The 19145-nt window shown below is 38.6% G+C and overlaps 1 protein-coding gene across 1 annotated transcript; it reads right to left on the reverse strand.

Annotated features, from left to right (window-relative positions):
• Positions 1 to 8295: 8295 nt before the first annotated feature.
• Positions 8296 to 17926, reverse strand: LOC145779519 (rho GDP-dissociation inhibitor 1-like). Its single transcript, XM_082591126.1, has 5 exons — positions 17674 to 17926; positions 16183 to 16272; positions 10420 to 10496; positions 9847 to 9910; positions 8296 to 9644 (listed from the first exon to the last, which is right to left on the reverse strand). The coding sequence occupies exons 1-5, from the start codon at positions 17855 to 17857 to the stop codon at positions 9451 to 9453; spliced, it is 609 nt and encodes a 202-aa protein (XP_082447252.1). The 5' UTR covers positions 17858 to 17926; the 3' UTR covers positions 8296 to 9450.
• Between the last annotated feature and the right edge of the window lie 1219 nt (positions 17927 to 19145).

The raw sequence follows: 19145 nt of genomic DNA on the forward strand, positions 1-19145 counted from the left end.
ATTGTAACTTAAAGTTCCCGGATCCTTTCGTCTGCATATAATGACCGAAGAAACACACACTTGAACTTCTTTTCAAACAGTGTATTTCTGTAAAAATTAGCCCACGGCTACCGAAAACGAGGGGGTGCAACGCGTACACCACTGAAAACTGTCACTACAGAACAGATTACTTGGATAAAAGACGGAACCTTTGTCTAGCTAGCAAGCACTAAGCCAACAGTTAAATGTGCGGCCAACTTTCAAACAATCATTTTACGAATGACCAGAATAGATATCAATATCTCAAATTCACGTAGAAAGTAACTGTGACGCAATAAATGAAAGACAATTATGAAGTCATTCCAACAGGTGTTTAAAGCTGATGTAATATTTCCTGTTTAAACAGGCCCAAACAAGTCCAAACAAGTTTGACACAAGTCTATGAACGATGGTGCAATTTTGGCACATTTTCTAGCAACTTCCATGACGTAATATTCAGTAGACTTGAACGGTTTTATATGACGTTTGATTTGTACAGAGATTGGCCGTAACACCATGACGTAAGACGTCAGGTTAAATAGACTTTAACGGTTTTATGTAACGTTTGATTTGGAGAGCGATTGTTGGTAACAGTTGTTATATTATTCATTAGGCTACCGTACTTGATATTCACGGGCACTGACATAACGAGGCAAATTGTGCAATATTCTAAACGAATCATTGTAAGCAACACGTAATCGTTTTATACTGGAAGATCTAAACTTATTGCACAACTGGGATGCGTAAAAGGACATACAATAACAATAAGAGCGAAATACTATGTTTTTTACAGCGGGTGAGCAGCATAGCCGAGTGGTGAGAGCTTTTGGAACGGCAATCGAAAGGTCGCCGGTTCGACACCGCTCAAGAGCATGCGGCTGTGTCTTTGGCAGGACACCTAAAAGACATGCCTGAAGGTGGACACGAAGATTGGCTTCCTTGCCTTCCCGTCCACTTAATCTAAATCTTCTACCACCGGGTGTAAGCCTGGATACGACAAACAAAGCAGCATTTAGAATTTCAATTCTTTTATTTCGGTGAGTTCGGGTTGTTGATAGACGATGAAAGAACAACGCCAGACTGCATTCGCCACCAAACTCTGATGTGAATTGACTATAGTTATCAGAAAGTCTCTGAACTGTTCAACGATTAATTCAGTGCAGGATCAAAATTGATAAAAATAATGTGGAAACTAGAAAATAATCTAGAACGCCAAAACTCAGCTAAGCTGCTCAGCTACCTACTGCTGTAGCTTAAGCTATCCTAGCTTAAGCTAGTATTCATTTCAGTCAAGTCTAGACCTCACATATCCTGTCTTATGCTAAAGTCTATCCAGTCAGGATATCCTGTCTTATGCTAAAGTCTATCCAGTCAGGATAACAATGTAAAGCTAACTTTAGGCTCAAACTTTTCCTTACGAGTTTGATTATAACCCTAACAGCGCCTTAGATTTTTTCATTAGGCTACGTACCGGTAGGCTAGTAGGTGTACTGTCGGCAGCAGTGGCCGAGTGGTTAGCGCGTTGGGCTCGCAGTCGAGAGCCTGCATGTTCGACTCCAGCCACCCGCACTTGCTGTTGTTTCTCTGGGCAAGAAACTTTACGATAATTGCCTCTACCCAGTGATCGATTTCGAGTAATGGGTAGTACCAAATTTAAGTCATAAGCAGAGTAGACAACCGGAAACAGACATTGCAGTCGGCTGCAGCGTGGGTCAGGTGTACGTTGGAAGGCGTGCACCGATGCATAGCGCTCAGGTCCACTTTTCCGCAATGCAGGATAATGATAAACAAACAAACAAACAAAACAAACCCAACAAAGTAGGCTAAGCGATTCAGAAATTGCTTTCACAAATTAGTTGAAAGAAACGTAAATTGCGTAGCCTAAACTTTGCGCTGCTTTTTTTTCTTTGTTTCTTTGTATAGCAAAAACGAGAGCAAGGGGTGCAGTAGCCTAAGAATCTCTGCTTCTGTAAGCTTCCTACTTTTTTTAATTGAAACCGAGCTGAAATTATACGGGGACGTGAGTTAGAAGCTGTTTTAATTCGTATTCAAGTAAATTGCGAAATCGTTTTCTGAAAAATGTCATCTTCTCTTTTTTCAACTTTGACAAGGGAAGCATTGCTTCCCCTGTCAAAGTTGAAGCAAGGCTTCCCTTGAGGATACGCCCCTGACTAATTTACTTGCTAGCTGCTACTCACCAACTCGTCTGTGCACGATTTGAAGTAGAAGCGAAGAGCAATGAAAGGTCAATGATTTCGCAATAACTCCAATAATGACAGATTTTGTTTTGATTCTTGGTTAAAGTGAAATTACTACTCTCCCTTTCAGCGTGTTGTTGTTAGCTCTTATCACAGCAAGTAGAAGGCATCTGCTCGCTGTGATCAGTGGCGTAGCCAAGTCAGAAGTGGGCAGTAGCGCGCTACTTTTTTGGTAAAAGTAGCTGTAGCGGCGCTACTTTTTAGTTGGAGTAGCGACTGCAGTAACGGCGCTATTTTTTTCAAATTAGCCGTAGCGAAAGAGGCGCTACTTTTTTTTAGTTGCACTCCCGCTACCCGCTACTTTTTAATTTAAAGTGAAAAAAGTACTCGCGTTTTTGGCAACACTTCCTCGGATGATGCTGAGGCACTGCGAGAAAAAGTCAAGACAGATTTAATTCGACTATTGCGGGAGACATCAAGCCAGGTTGATATCGAGAAGAGTGACACCAACACCAGTCATGACTCCGAGGATGAACTTTTTGGTGTGTTGGCGCCATCCCGTGAAACGTCGGTGCAGAAGGAAACAGCAATAGTGGACAACTTTTTTTCGGACAAGAGCAAGTCCATGAGCTTTTCGAATACCGAGTTAAAACGTCTGTTCATTAAATACAACACCCCCATTCCTTCCAGTGCTGCGGTGGAGAGACTTTTCTCTGTTGGAAAAGATGTGATTAAGCCAAAGCGGGGAGGACTTTATGACTCTCATTTTGAAATGCTCGTGGTTTTGAAAGATGCGTAACAATAAATTTCCCTTAGAATGTGTTTTTTATAACGACGTTAAAATGACAGTGTAAACGAATGACAACATTAGTTTTCAAGGTCATTTTTGCATCACTAGGGACTTGAAGAGTTTTTCCTAGTGTCATTTTAGACAAAAGTAGCGGAAGAAGTAGCGGTAGCGCGCGCTACTTTGGTCTGAGTAGCGCGCTACTTTTGTAAATTGGTAGCGCGCGCTGTTTTGGTCTAAGTAGCGGTAGTGCGCTACTTTGAAAGTAGCGGGTGCCCACCTCTGGTTACAACCCCCCTTTGGCACGCGTGTGACGTCACGATATTGAGAATGATGCTTTCAGTCTCTTTATGCTTGAGAATGATGCTTTCAGTCCAGAGATATCTAGAGAAGGGGATACGAAGGCTTTTATTACGTCTGACAATCGAAGGGCTTCTATTTATCTTAAATAATCTCTGTTTATGGTATAATGACAATTGGCACATATGGTAACTTAATAAACTTTGTTATGACAACCTGCATTGCACTATTACAACCAGGTACGGATATTCAATGAATGCTCATAATCACTTGTTAATTCAACTACCCGTATACTGGCTTTGCACCTAGCCAACTGCAAAGGTTTTGTCAAAAAAACAGCTAAACTTTCAATTGTCTTTTCAAACAAGTATTCTTTAAATATGTTCTACAATCTACATAACACTTGCTAACTGTCTTGTGTAGCTGAGTGCACCAGCTGCACTACAAAACTTTCTGCAATTTTAAAAAGAACCGCATGTTTAACGCGGTACCAACTACCGCCCTTCTAGTGTCATGAGAATCAGTAATCGCTCTGAGCCTTCGTATCCCCTTCTTTAGATATCCCTGTTTCAGTCTAAAAAAATTGCCTAATTTTAAATAAAACTGCATTAAAAGAGCGAGTTTTGCCAATACCAAACATCTCAGCCAGGAATTAGCAACAAGAAAACATAGAGACTTAGCTTTATTTCGAAAAAATGCCGAAGAAAACATGATCTTATCCTTTTGCTATGCTACCGGACAGCACTATTTTATAGGAATATTCATACCCACATTTTTGTTGAAAATGCTCTCAGAATGCAGCAAATTCAAAATAATTTTTCAAAATTTTCTGGGGGAGGCCCCCCAGCCGCAGGATCGTCAACCCCCCCCCTTTCAAAATTCCTGGCTACGCTACTGGCTGTGATGGATCACAATTGAAAGAGCTTTGTACTGCAAACAGCAGAATTGGCTTGTTGGTGGTGGTCTTTGAAAAATTCGTTAATTTGATGAATATTTTCGCAGTCACAGCACAGCGGTTAAGATCATTCGACGTCGCCCGAACATTTTAGGAGTCCTCTCCGGTCGGAGGGCGCCTGCTACGCAGTGGCGTAGCTAAGGAATGTGCCGCCCGGGCGGATTCAGATTTTGCCGCCCCTTCAAGAAAAAGCATGTAAAAATGAAATTTTTTTAATTGACTTAAAGTGTGAATTATTGTATGTTTTGAACCAGTAGCGTAACCAGTAGCCTAATTTAAAAAGAGGGGGGGGGTTTAAGGGCCGGCGGGCGAAGCCCGACGGCGTCCTCGCCAAAGACGACACCCAGCGGCGGGGGGTCTGGGGGGCCTCCCCCAGAAAATTTTCAAAAATTACTTTGGATTTGGTGCATTCTGAGAGCATTTTTAACAAAAATGTGAGTATAAATCCCCTAGTATAAATATTCCTGCAAAATGGTGCTGTCCGGTGGCATAGCAAAAGGATAAGATCATGTTTTCTTGGGAATTTTTCTTTAACTTAATAAAGCTAAGTCTCTATGTTTTCTTGTTGCTAATTCCTGGCTGAGATATTTGAATGTTTGGTACTGGCAAAACTCGCTCTTTTAATGGAGTTTCGTTTAAAATTAGGCAAACCTTGTTTTAGAGACATAGAGACTGAAAGCATCATTCTCAATATCGTGACGTCACATGCGTGCCAAAGGGGGGGTTGTAACCCCCAAACCCCTCCTCCCCCTTGGCTACGCCACTGTTTTGAACGTTGCCATTTTGTTTGCTTCTATTTTCCGTGCACTTTTGCATTATCAACAAAAAAAACGTCCTGTCTGAAAGTGCCGCCCCCCCCCCTAGCTACGCCACTGCTGCTACGCCTCTGAATGCAGGATAAAGATACAAAATTAAGACATTGGATTCATGGTGCGTTCTTAACCTCGTTTTTTGCAAAACAGCTCAAACAATCATCAGCTAAGTAAGACTCAGAGTGCAAGAAAAGCTATAAAACCTAAGGACAATTTTCAAAAATTTCCTGGGGGGCATGCCCCCAGACCCTCCTACACTGGCTATGACCCTCCCTCCTTTGCATGCCAAGGAAAAGTAACCAGGATACACCACTGACATTGCAATTCCCTTCTTTCTGCGTGAATCCTGATGAGGCTCCGGCTCACCTGCAGCTAATTGAGCTTCACTGCCACGCCGACAGCAACACCTTTCCTTCGCGCTTTTTCATCAGCAGCTGGATAAAAAGCAAATTCCAAAACTGCAAATGTTTTGCAAATAAAACGTTGAGCTTGTTCGGCTCAACTAGGGATATTGGACTTAGTGTCTAGGTATCCCTGGGCTCAACATATTTGTGGGAGCAGACGTTCACGGTTATGAACTTAAACAGAAACCGCTTGAAATCACAATTGAGCGACTCTTGCATACGTGATGTTTTACGCTGGTCTATCTTTAACTCCGAACCAGACTTGACCTGGGCATTGAAAAGAGGCTAATATTGTTCCCGACAATTTTGTTCACCAAATCAAACGTCATATAAAACCGTTGGGTGTTTCTTTCGGTCATTACATACAGACGAACGGATACGGGAATCTTATGTTACAATTTTCCCACGAAGAGATTATGGTTTACCGCTGTGACCAAATATGAGGCTATATAGTTTAAAGTGCCCCTGACAGGTTAGATCCAAGTATAGTAACTTTTTAAAGCATTTCCTAGCTCAGAATTATACTTGGCGAACTTTTTAATCTTAACCTCGTAGCTCGACTGGTTAGAGCGTAATTTATATCAAACGACTGCTCCGCAGCGCCACCACAGGTGAAACTCCATATTTCACTGCTCTGGGACGACTTTGGTGGTATTACGTCATCCTAAGTGGACGTCGTTAGCAACGGATGAAACAAACGTTTCCTAGATGTAATTGGTGGATCACAGTTTGGTCGGAGTTGATACAAGCGGTTGCTTTTTTCAAAGATTTATTGTTTTTTGCAGTGTAATAAAACTGTACTGAATACGTTCCTACAAAACCTAAAATATACTTGAAGTGAAAAATGAAGAAATCGTACGAATCATCATTCATATTTAATTCATCATCACTATTCAAAAATAAATAAAAGTTCTCTCTCTCACAATGTGCCTTCAGTTGGCCATTGAAATCCGGTGTAACGACCATCTGGATCTGAAAAATTGTTTCGAATTCGCCAAACAATGCATGACGGCAGCACAATCCGATTGTTGCTCCCGAAAGCATCACCTTGTAGTATCCACTCCAACACATGCCTGTAGGCATTTTTACTTGAGTGGTATTAACAAAATCAACTTCAGTGAAGTGAAGAGAACATATAGGCCTACGTCTAGTTTTGTATGGCCCATTCCACTTTTCGAACACTTGAAGAAAACTTGGACCATTTTCTTCTCAGCACCTTGTTTTGTGGGAAAGCGTAAAAAGAAAGCACACGGTCTTTGTCACTGACACATAAACAGCAATTTGTAGGCATTGCCTCAACCATAAATTATAGGTACTGTTTGTGAGATGCTGTTGTTACACTGCAAATGGCTATAGTCAGATTAGGACAAATAAAAAATTATTAAAATTGTAGCCATATGAAACTGCAATTTCAATTGAATTGAGATGCAGTTTGATAAAAGTAAACTCAACCTATTTGATCGAAACCTGATAGGCTAGTAATAATAAGTTCACTTTTTCATTTCGGTAATTCTTAATTTGCACATGCTTTAGACCAACAGAGCCCCACACATTCACGTTTTGCAGTAGCCGTACCATACCTTACCAAGTCACCACAGAGAAAGAATGTATCCTTCCCGCTTACTGTGACGTCACAGCGGTGTTGCCGTTTTCATTTTCGCAATTGAATGAGTGCCAGATGTCAACGAAAGTTTGGAAGCGTGTAACTTAGTAGCCTGTTGATGTTTTTTACGATTTGCTGGTCAGAGAAGTTTGTTAGTGTCATCTTTTTGGTATCTTAGGGAGCGTTTAAATATTACGTAACGCTGTTTTTCCGAATTTTTGACACCCCTCCCCCAACGTAACGTTGTTGTCAAACCCCCCTCCCCCACGTGACGCTTTTCCATTACAAAGCCCGTTTTGCCAGTTTATATCAAAATTATGACGTGGAAACACGTGCTGATATCTTGGTTTGTATGCACCTTAAAGCTTACGTTTGAGACATGAAATTTTAGCTATATTCTTTTTTTGGAATTAAAACGTTATGTAGCCCACCCGGTTCAACTCAATAGAACCACCTTGTCCACAGCTAACACATTCTCTACTTGAAGCTTTGCATAAGGTAATTAAATTATTGAACAGGGGTTCCTCGAGCTTTTGGAATGTTTCATTGGGTTCCGTTCCACCAAAAAGGTTGAAAACCACTGCTTTAAGTGATACTTTTATTTGCAATTTATTTAAAATAATACTTTCTAAACCGGTCAAAATTTGAAGCCATAAAAAGGGCCAAATAAGGCCAGATTTTCTGCATCAAATTTTTTTAAGCCAACTGCAATTTAAAAATGCCAAATTTTTGGAATTTGGCCTAAAAAAAGGCCATCTGGCAACCCTAATGTTGTTCACTCACATCAAAGCAAGCTTTGTGATGTAAGAATGCTGCCTTGCAATTTCGCAATGCGAGGTTTTGAGCACTTAGAACCTGTATGGAATTACGGGAATTACAGTACCGTAGCTGATACTTGATCGAGATTTTGTTGGTGCTGAATAGGTGCTGTTGGATATGATTTCTGCTTAATTTAGTATCCAAACGACGATACCAGCCAGCACAAATAAACTACCGTACTCGTAGGCGTTACGTAACGTTTTGCTTGAACCCCCTCCCCCCCCCCCGATGTGACGCTACCGTAACGCTTTTCATAACCCCCCCCCTCCCCCTCGATAGCGTTACGTAATATTTGAACGGTCCCTTAGGTAAATTTAGCGAACTTATTTACCTGTCAGAGGCACTTTAACTTATCACATCCCGTGATATGCAACTTAACCTACACAGTATAACAAAATATTTAAACCTGCATATTGCTTTGTTGTATGAAAATAACATTAAAGAACATACTACCAAATAATGCACCTTTTTTCGCGCAAAACCAGATTATCAGAAATTGTTATCAGGCACTTCCGCACTATAAAATTTGGCCGGCTTGGAGAAAAGTTTGGACACCCCTGGTGTAGCAACTGATAGCTTACAAAGCGCATACTTGAATGTGAAATATGTACCACTGAATACATCTTACAAGCGAACACAGATCCAACTAATAACATTTAATGTAGGCTACGTAGTGTGACCGTACCAGAGAAATTTGCTACCGATATATTTACATAACCATTGACAAACAGCGACGACTCGTCATGAATAAAAAGTTAGTAGTGTCACAAGTATGGCGTAAACCACACGAAATGTATCTATGTAGACTTCTTACGTATTTTGTCACAGCAATTTTCAAAAATAATGGTTTTCGTTTTTTTTGCTTTGACATAAACTCTCTCATAAAATTGTTGCCTCATACTTTTGGTTTATATGGAGTGGATGTAACAAAAATGTCGTCACTGCATGCTTTATGAAGAACTAACCTATGGAAATGAAGAGAATTTAATGCGGCGTGCTGAGACAGGTGCCATTAGTGATTGCTTACTTCATACAGGAAGGAAATTACATAGCAGTAGTTTAAGAGAGCTTCACATTGGCGTAACAGTTTGATTCCAAGCATTCAACTATTTGTTTCCTGGTACGATTCACAAACAGAAACAACGGTCAAATACAAACATACGACCAGCCGTGAAAGCTAATTATATAAGCCACGTTTGAAGGAAGCGTGTCAACATAAAAAGAAATTGAACCCGACATTCTGTTATGACACTCGAACTCCAACGAATCACTATGGCAAAATTACAAAAACTTATAACAATAGTGCAAAACGCTGCTAAGACACTCAGGTTTTACTTGATCAACGCACGGCAACACAGCCGCGATGTTCGAACCGTAGTGTGTGGTGTTCGACGTTTGGAAATCGTAGAACTTCAGTTTGATAGAAATAGGATAATTGACGTCACGATTAAAAGAAAAAAGTTTTTGCGTTTCAGTGGAGTCTTGAATAATGACAATTGCCAACTTAGCACACGGTGTATTCAGTGTACATTTGCGAGTCGTGGAACAAATCTGTTACCAGTCCTTTGAAATATCGAAAGACCATTGCCACTCCAAGTAAATGTTTTTGTCGTCGTCGCAAAATTTGCTTTTGGCGGTATAATGACCTCGCGATACCATTCCTTTCGGCGCCTCCTCCGCTGATGTTGTATACACTTGAAGCTCTTTCTTAGGTCCGTAACTTCCAACCATATACGTGCTCTTGTCAACTGCATATAAATGGGAGACTGATTAAAAACCTGGGGGTGGAAAGTAGGTTCACAAAGTTAAGGTTGCATTCTTTTCAAATCATGCATAATTGCATATTATATCAACAACAGTTAGTCTATACAGAATTCAATTAAATGCAGTGGAAAATTTCGAGAAGATGCGCAGTATAAGTAGAAGAGAACAACTAAACTTGGTGTGTACCTTTTATGCCTTTTCTGAAAGTAACATTAAAAAATCTTAATCCCGAAACAATGTCCCGTTGCACCTGAAAAATTAAACAAACACGTCAAATCACAAGAGAGCTCATGTCCATCATTGCTATTTAAATAAAAGAGAAATCGTCAATTGCTTGATCTGTCACATTTTTGCCGCTGGCAACAGAATTGCTATCTTGTGTGTGCATTTTTGTTGTTTCGAATTAGTCAGTTAGTCACTTATATCCATAACAAACCATGGGTTCAGCTAACATTTGTGAATTTGATTCAGGATATTTTAAGTTACTGCAGCATGGGTGGCTTACACAATGATTCCAGTTGCAAGAATCTAAAATCCAATTGTAAAACAAATGAGAAAACAGTTCTAAGTTAAAAGTTGGTAAAGTAGAAAAGATTGGAATTCCATGCAATCCTAAATATATATACGAAAAAAAGTTTTGTTTCACCTAAGACCTCTTTTGTTTTTGCAGCTACATAAAGTGCAAAGTTCATAAAGTTCTTACAGTACCGTACGGTACATAAAGTTCTACAAAATAACCGCAGCAACAATGTCACTTACTCGGAAAGCAACTTTCAATTTGTAGGTAGAACCTTCTTTTATTTTTACAGATTTACTTTTAAGATCACCCAAATCACCTAAAACAACAATTTGTTGTGTCAGCTTGTGAAAAAATAGAAACTAAACAGTGCACCGCACAGATTAACACAGTGAATACAAATTATGTCGACAATTGCATAACATGAAAGTGAATTGGTAAGTTCTAAATTCAACTGAACATTATTGCTTGCACAGCGGAAAGTCGTCAGCGTAAACTGCTTATTTACAACACCACAAATTTACTCCGATGTAAGTTGAGACATGCCTTTTTATCTGTGTACATAATGTAGCACGAAACATTTACTTTCACCTTAAGTCAATATTTTATGTGCATAATGTGATTAAAAGAACTTCTGTCGCCACAAGACGTTTGCTAAAGAAACTAAGGGCACGGTTTTGCTTGCCGGTGTTAAAAGAGCATGACAAGATTTTTGGAAATTAGATGACAAATGCATGTTGATGCATAAATAAAAGAAACTAAAAGTGTACTGTATAAGTGTATGAAACATAAAAGTGTAATAAATAAGCGCATCTACTGCATGTATACAAAATTAACTTGTTTAAACTCTAAAACGTTTCATCAACCAAAGAATGCTGACGTGACAAGTTATGAAAAAAAGTGCGCACGCCTAGGCGCCTAACTATTTTTTTGGCCGTGGGGGCGAAAGCGTGTTTCATCAGCAGCAACGTAAATTCAGCGAAATGTCACGCAGATGGATGACGTAATTACAGTATGTCGTCACACTAGGATTGCTTTTATTGCCACACTCGGAGTTATCGCTACGTTCGACCTACCGTTAATTATTATAAACAAAACTCGACCAAAACACATGCTATGCGTCTGCGTAGGCTAGCGGTTGATGGACTGCGACTCTTTAAGCTAAGCACAACATAAAGTTTAGCAACGAACTAGATTTATTAGCATGAAACAAGAGACGAAAAGGTTTACTAAAAGGTATATAATATATACTAGGGTGGGTCGCGAAACGGACTTTTTCATCAATTCAAAAACCTCAAATGGATATGCGAAAATAGGCCCGAAAAAACACTCCATGCCAAATCTGAGCTGATTTGGACCAGAAATAGCTTGCGAAAATGCATTTGAAATTTCCAAAAATCCAGACTTTTGGGCGAAAATGGCATTTATCATTTTTTATCCACATCTTAAAAACAATTATTCTGTGATCCAATATTGGTGACATGCATCTCCTTATACATTTTAGATACCACTATACCCTTTTAATGGTCACAATTCACCTCATAATTATGTCAAAATCTACTATAAAATGTGAAAAAATTGCTAAATTATGCAATGTTGCATCATCCAAGGATCTAGATTCGCAGCTGCACATTGCAGAACATTTGCCAGTGACATTCAGGGATACTCTACTAATTCTGATGATACCGAGGACTCGTAGTCAATTGTTTCCTCTGTTACATCTTCATTTGGGGATGTTGTTGCAGATGTGCCAGAACTGTCAATGCCAAAAACGTATCAAGTTCTCGATTGGCTTGGACAAAAGAAGATTTTTGAAAATACTGTACATGAAAGTGAAAGATATGGTATGTCCATTCGAGCAACAGCAGCGATATGTACCGCTCTCTTAGTTGATCTCGGCATCGTAACGGGAGATGATACTTTACAAATAATTACTTGTGAAGTAATCATCAATTATATTTGATGAGAATAAAATCCAAAGTGATAAGGAATATCTTAGAAACGAAAATGTGAATTGCAATTCCATCGTAGTGTGCCTGGCATTGATCCAGGGTGTGTTTTTTTATGGCCGTAAACATCAAACACTTGTTCCACGACCAGGAAGTAGCGAGAAGCACCTGGCCAAAGAGGAACATTATTCTGTAGTGAAACAGCCTGGTGGCAGGTATCTAACTCACTTCACCCCTCAAAGCGGACAGAATAAGGACATTTAACAATCCTTATCGGCTGCCCTAAAAGAAAAAAATTGGCTGACCTGTTTGAACTTCATCGGATGTGACTCAACAAATGTTAACGTTCGAATGCATGGCGGGGTTATCGCATTATTAGAAAAGCATTTGGACCATCAGCTTGTCTGTCTGATATGTATGCTGCTCACCAATGAGTTGCCATTCCGGCACCTTTTTATCAAACTTGATGGAGATACTACCGGTGATAGGTCATTCAAGGGACCTATTGGGAAGCTTTGTAAGTCTGCTGAATACCTGCCTATCGACATCAATTTCCAACCGATTGAAAATACCCCACCTATCCAAGAACTACCTCAAGAGATTGTCCATGATTTATCGGATGATCAACGGTATCTGTAGGCTATAATGTTTGTGCAGCTATTCGAAATGGACCTGTACCAGCTCGATTCGAGCCCTTAAACCCTTAAACAAGATCGGCCCATTAAACCATGCTCGATGGTTGACTTTGGCCTCCAGAGTACGCCAGTTGTATGTTAGTGAACATGGTCTAGTTGATAATGTGAAGGCCAACCTTGAGGCACTAAATTATGAGGCACTAAAATTATTACAAACTATGCTTCATTATGGTTTGACATTAAGTGCGAACTCTTGTACAAAGATGCTCCAGCCCACATCTTTGAAGAAATCCAACTGTTTAAGTTGCTTCCCAAGGCTTCACAAGACATAATTAGGCCATACCTGGAAAGAAACGCCTACTCTGCTCATAGTGAAAATTTGATCTTGGCCATGGTTGCAGATTCAGACCCAAACATGAGAAAAAAGGCAGTGGAAATCATCAGGAATATCAGTGGAGATTCTACGTTTGGAGATGATCGAGTGAGGCAATTCTGTGTACCGAAACTCAACTTTGATACCAAAGATTACTCCGACTTAATTGACTGGTCTCAACCACACCATACGGAACCACTGGTGACAGCAGATAGGGGTTACTTTTCTATTAAAAAATTCACAAACAAAGATTGTTTTTTGGGAAATTTGACAATCATACTCAGTCCATCGAGCGAGCCGTCAACTGGTGATCGAATCCAGCAAACTTGTATTGTGGGACATCATCGTAGGAAGGGCCAAATTCTGTCGAAGCTTACTTCAAGAGCCATTCATCCAACATCTGATTCAAAGAAGGCTTTTATTTGTGCACAAAAGTGGCAGTTATGATAGAGCAACCATTGATGAATGAATTGACTGACTGCAGCCGAACTGCTTTCATATATGTTTTTGCATAATATGGTTCTATATAATTCAGCTTGAATGCTATAAAACTTCAAACAATTGAGAAAATGCATCAAATGTGTGCTGCAAGCATTTTATCAATTACTTTTAGCCTATACACACTAGTATACAGTATAATACACTGCAGTATACAATACACATTATTTCAATTGTATTCGACATCATGCATATTTCACGTGTTTTTCACATTTTCAAGCAAGTAGTTTTGAGACATAATCCTAGTTGAATTGACCTTTAAAGGAGTGTAATGACATCTAAATTGTATAAGGGCATGCATTTCATCAATATAGTGTGACAGAGTATTTTTTTTTAAGTTGTGGAGAAAAAATGGTAAATAGCATTTTTCCTGAAAAACCAGGATTTTGGGAAATTTCAAATGCATTTTCGCAAGCTATTTCTAGACCAAATGAGCTCAGATTTGGCATGGAGTGTTTTTTGGGGCCTATTTTCAAATAACAATTTGAGGTTTTCGATTTGGTGAAAGAGTCCGTTTTGCGACCCACCCTAATATATACTGTAAATGGAATGAAAATACTAACTTGATCATACGCTTGAAAATATACCTGTTGAAAGTAAAATCATTCATGTTTACATCAATTCAACAGCGAACAGCACGTCACCTTGAATAAATTTAAAAGTTTCTGACATCCGTAAACAGCCCTTGAAGAATAGTTACGAAGAGACGTTTGATTAAGTTTTCGACTTGACATTGCTCCCTTTTCACTACAACATCGCAACTTATCATTGACCAGCTTTCAAGTTTCAATTGGCTGTAATACGCCCGTTTTCGTGTTGCAGATGAAACAAAAAATGCGCATATTTCCGTCTTTGATCGGGTTTCTATTGCAACGGTCGTGTGTGCGCCATGCACTTTGCGTGAGTCCGTTACTGCGTTGATTATGCCACGTGTGCGCAATGCGGTTTGTACCAGCCCTTGTTACGTTGGTTAGTGGTTACCTCGGGCCGAGACTTCAAGTTCATTTTCACAGCAAGCGATTTACTGCCGCGACAATTCTCTGCAGAGGTTTCGACTTTCGAAAGCGACATCGAGTCTGTTTGCAAGCGCATTAAGCTAATCGCACGCTGCGTCAACGTAGCAAATTATGTTGTTTTTGGGTGCATTCAACATTTGATGACATTGAATCGACGCAAAATAGTAGATTTTTGCTATGTCTCAGGCAGCAAAATCAGTCATTTTTACATGGATTTAACGTCTGCAGACGTTAAATCAATGTGAAAATGACAGATTTTTTTGTCTGGGGTGAGATTGTAGCATCGCCACTCGTTCTAGTGATTATTTATCACGAAGCTGTTGCGGTTTGCATTTAAAAATGTTTTCTTGCTGCCGATCGCTAGTTCATCTATTGTTTCATGTATCAATGCAGCATAAAAAGTTGCTCCAACGCAGAAATATGCGTGGGGGCCTGGCCCCCACGGCTTAGGCGCCTATGGCGGCACACTAACATTTTTCAGTCATTGTGCACTAGACACCAATGCCAAAGCTAGCCTTAAACCAAAATATATTTTTGTTTAATTCAAACTATGTTCATTGTCGGAATGGCCCGATTCGGTGAGTCCGATTCGGTGAGTTCCCTATTCGGTGAGAGCCCTATTCGGTGAGTTTTTTTTTAAAATTATTGCACGCCGTAGCCTAATTATCATTGCCATTATAGGGTTAGGGGATAGGGGTTAGGGGATAGGGGTTAGGGGGTTTTTGGGGTTTTTTGGGTTTTTTTTTTTTTTGGTTTTTTCGGGGGGGTTGGGTTTTTTTGGGAGTTTTGGGTTTTTTTGGGGGTTTGGGTTTTTGGGTTTGGGGTTAGGGGTTTTAATTAGGCTACGGTACCCGATAATTTTCAAAAAAAAATTCAAAAAATCACCGAATAGGGCTCTCACCGAAAAAGGCTCTCACCGAATAGTAGCAGACCCGTTTATTGTTTATCAACGTGCATATTTTCAATGTTTTTGTGCAAAAAGTTCCGAAAAGCTTGCGGAATAGATGACAATATTTCATTTCACAATCACATAGTTTACATTTTATTGCTCTACAGTAGTATTACTAAAAATACACTAAAGTTAATTTAAATAGTTCTACAATCAAAAATCAAAATGTGCTTAACTTCTTTGGTGAAAATGTCTAAAATAATGGTTCAGCACAAAGAAGCAGAGCCAAATAGCACGATCTTTGAAAGGAGTAAGACATAGTATTAAATTTCGATGACATAATATATTTTCTCAGTTATCTAAATCACTAGTCTTGCTGGTAATCAGCATTATATGCAAAAAAGGTTTTAAGTATATATAGTACACATATAAAATACAATGCCTCACATGGATCTTTCATCCCGTTCCTCAGATTTAAAATCACAATGTCATAAAACTAAACAAGACGTTGTATATGCCTGGGACTCGCATGTACTGTAGCCTAACAACAAAACTGATATTTTTATAATTAAAAGATTTAGACAAAACCTTCAAAGAACAATAAATCACATTTAAGCACATTTACATTGAATTTAAAATGCATACCTGTAAGATCTAATACTATATCATCTCTGCCCTCTACACAAATTGATAATTGTTTTACTAAGACATTGTTCCCTCCTTCATCCAGTTGTTCTAAATAAAACAAATAAAAATGTAACTTTCTTGCTACACAAACAGTAGTTCATCCTCCTTACAAATGATATATCACACAAGTTTTCACTGTTTTCAGCATAACTTGCTTAGACATGGAACACACAAACTGCAGATTTTGAAAATACAAAAAGCTATTTTTAATAATAAAAACAAACCATTTTAACATTACTTAGCATTCTAATTGTGTACTTCCTTAATGACAAATTTATTTTGGCACCTTTCTAAATCAATACCTTTCATAGCCAATCTAATTAGATAAAGTCTCTTTTTATTAGCAAACTTGCCTGATGACATCAGAACTGTCCTACGAAACTTTTCTGAGAATTATTAAATTCTCCAATAACCAACTATTACAGTTACTATGAGTGAGTTGGGCCTGTTCACTTTTATCTTTGTTTTTTATAGACTTGTCACCTTTGTAAAGTACCGTATAAGCTATGATGTGGATTTTACATATATAACTAACCCTGTTAAATATGTGACATGTGTTGTAAACTGTTTTATATTAAATCCATGAATGTTGGCATAGTTTAAACAAACAGCAGTTGGCATAATCTGAATTAACTGTTAACCTGCATGCCATTTTGGGTAGTTTTCTAAAAAAAATGACATGCATATTTGTTGGAAGTTGCGTTGGCATAATACTGTAGTCACAAAAAAAATTTATCACAAAATTTTAAATATCTTGTAAAAAGATACGATGTGTTGCTGTGTGTGTGTACAAAGTAGGTCTTAAAATAACCTTAAAATAAACTTTAGTTTATTTTAAACTTTTTAAAAAAGAAAAAAGGGATTCAGAACAAAAGTGAAGCTGACACCTTTTCCCATGTATTTTTATCAAATAACCTACATCTGTTAGACTAAAATGACCATGCTGAAATGTTGTCACAGTTACACAAAAAGCTTTAACAAGTAAAATCGATTTTGATATTGACAATAAAGTAAACTCTTGACAATAGAATGAACAAAACAATATGTTGTAAAATGAAAGGGCACAATCAGGACGACTACAAAAGACCATAAACAGCCATTAAGTCCCCATCATCCAGCTACAACAATCCTAATACGCACAGTTGCACATACACACATGGGTGCAGATACAGGGACACCATTTCAATAACTGAAAAGAGTTACATAGCAAGTGACAATGGCACTTCACTTTTCTGTATATTATAAATCTACACTTAATCTAAAAAATCATAATATTTTGAGCATTGACTTCCGTGCTGTTCTATTTTTCATCTCAGTCTTGTCAGGGCATAAAATTAGTCTTCATCCCAGCTTCACAATGCGGTCCATGGATCAGGATTTTTGAAGGTGGTTGCATAAATTTAGCCAAACAAACTATAATCATTTATCATCTTAAAAAAACAAGATTACCTTCAGAGCCTTTTAGAAGATCTTGTTTGTACTTTTGTAAGCTCTCATCATCAGCATCCATGGTTTTTAAAGTTTCTAAGTCCACTTTAGCAGGAGCTTTATAACCAGGTGTCAATTCATCATCACCAGCAACTTCATGTTCTTTCAGTTTTTCAACAGGAACATCATCATTTTCAGTAGCCATTGTCTGTGTTGATTCAACTTTAAATAAATGCTTTAAAGCTACAACGTATGTTCAAAGTTATTTTCAACTGTTACTGAATAAAATAAATAAGTCAATCTTATTACATATAACGTAATGGTGGGATGGCGCAGCAGATAAGACGCTCACTTTCTAATCATACATTCCTGGTTCAACTCTCGGCTTAAGCTGGTTATTGAAAAACACTGCTTACCTCTCTAAGCAGGGTGTAATGAATTGGGTGGGCATAGTTACTGAAAGAAAGGCGGCCAAGAGAAAGGAACTGGCCACCCCACTCTTACTAGTGCCGATAAAGGCTGTAAAAAGCCTGTTGTTTTAATAAAATCCAGCCCGCTCGGGTTTTTATGGCAAAAATGAATTTTATTACATAAAAATAGCCATAAAAATTTTCTTGCAGAACGTGTATTGGTTTAAGAATACGTTAACTATTATTTATGCAATATGCATTCATGTGCAAAATTATGTTCCTAAACATTGAGTTGGTGGTTGCTACGTCAGCTAATTGTAACAGAAAATTGATTAGCTTTTTTTCTTTTCTAGCAATAATTGCAACAAAAGGGATACAACCTAGTTCGTATCCTGAACAGTTTGTACCCTCAGTTCGTACCCTGAAAAGATCGAGAGAAAAAATTAAAAAAAACGAAGTCGCTGATCGCAGTTTCCGCAAACAAACAAAAACTCAAAGGAAATTCTTCTGGAAATTTTAAAATGCTTGCGGAAACTGCGGAAAAACGGTTCTATTTTTTCCTCTTGATATTTTCAGTTTTTTTGTTTGTGGAAACTCCAATCAGCGACTTCGGCTTTTTTTCATTTTTTTCTCTCAATCTTTTCCTAACCCTAACCCCTTTTAAAATGTTTGCGGAAACTGCGATCAGCGATTTCGGCAAACACTTACGATCATTACCAGAAATTTTTAAATGTTTGCGAAAACTGCGGATAAAGGGAAACTACAATCAGCGACTTCGGCTTTGTTCTATTTTTTTCTCGCGATCTTTTCCGTTTGTTTGCGGAAACTCCGATCAGCGACTTCGGCTATTTCTTAATTTTTTCTTCTCGATCTTTTCCTAACCCTAACCCTTTTAAAATATTTGCTGAAACTGCAGTCAGCGACTTCGGCAAACTCTTAGGATCATTACTGGAAATTTTAAAATGTTTGCGGAAAGCAGGATCGAATGAACTTGTTTTGTAACACTTGTAGTGGAGCAAGCAATGTAGAGTTTGCTCTTCCCCAATTTATAATCGAGTATTGGATCTTGGATTGAAACAAAGC

The sequence above is a fragment of the Aplidium turbinatum genome, chromosome 11 (assembly GCF_918807975.1).
Source record: "Aplidium turbinatum chromosome 11, kaAplTurb1.1, whole genome shotgun sequence".
Classification (NCBI taxonomy): Eukaryota; Metazoa; Chordata; class Ascidiacea; order Aplousobranchia; family Polyclinidae; genus Aplidium; species Aplidium turbinatum.

Bases quoted from the DNA above. Each gene is read 5' to 3' on its own strand.
- LOC145779519 (XM_082591126.1), bottom strand. From the start codon at position 17,857: ATGGCTACTGAAAATGATGATGTTCCTGTTGAAAAACTGAAAGAACAT. The intron at 16,273-17,673 runs GTAATCTTGTTT...TGTTTTATTTAG, and splicing joins TCTTCTAAAAGGCTCTGAAG to AACAACTGGATGAAGGAGGG. The intron at 9,645-9,846 runs GTACACACCAAG...ATTTATATGCAG, and splicing joins TTTCAGAAAAGGCATAAAAG to TTGACAAGAGCACGTATATG.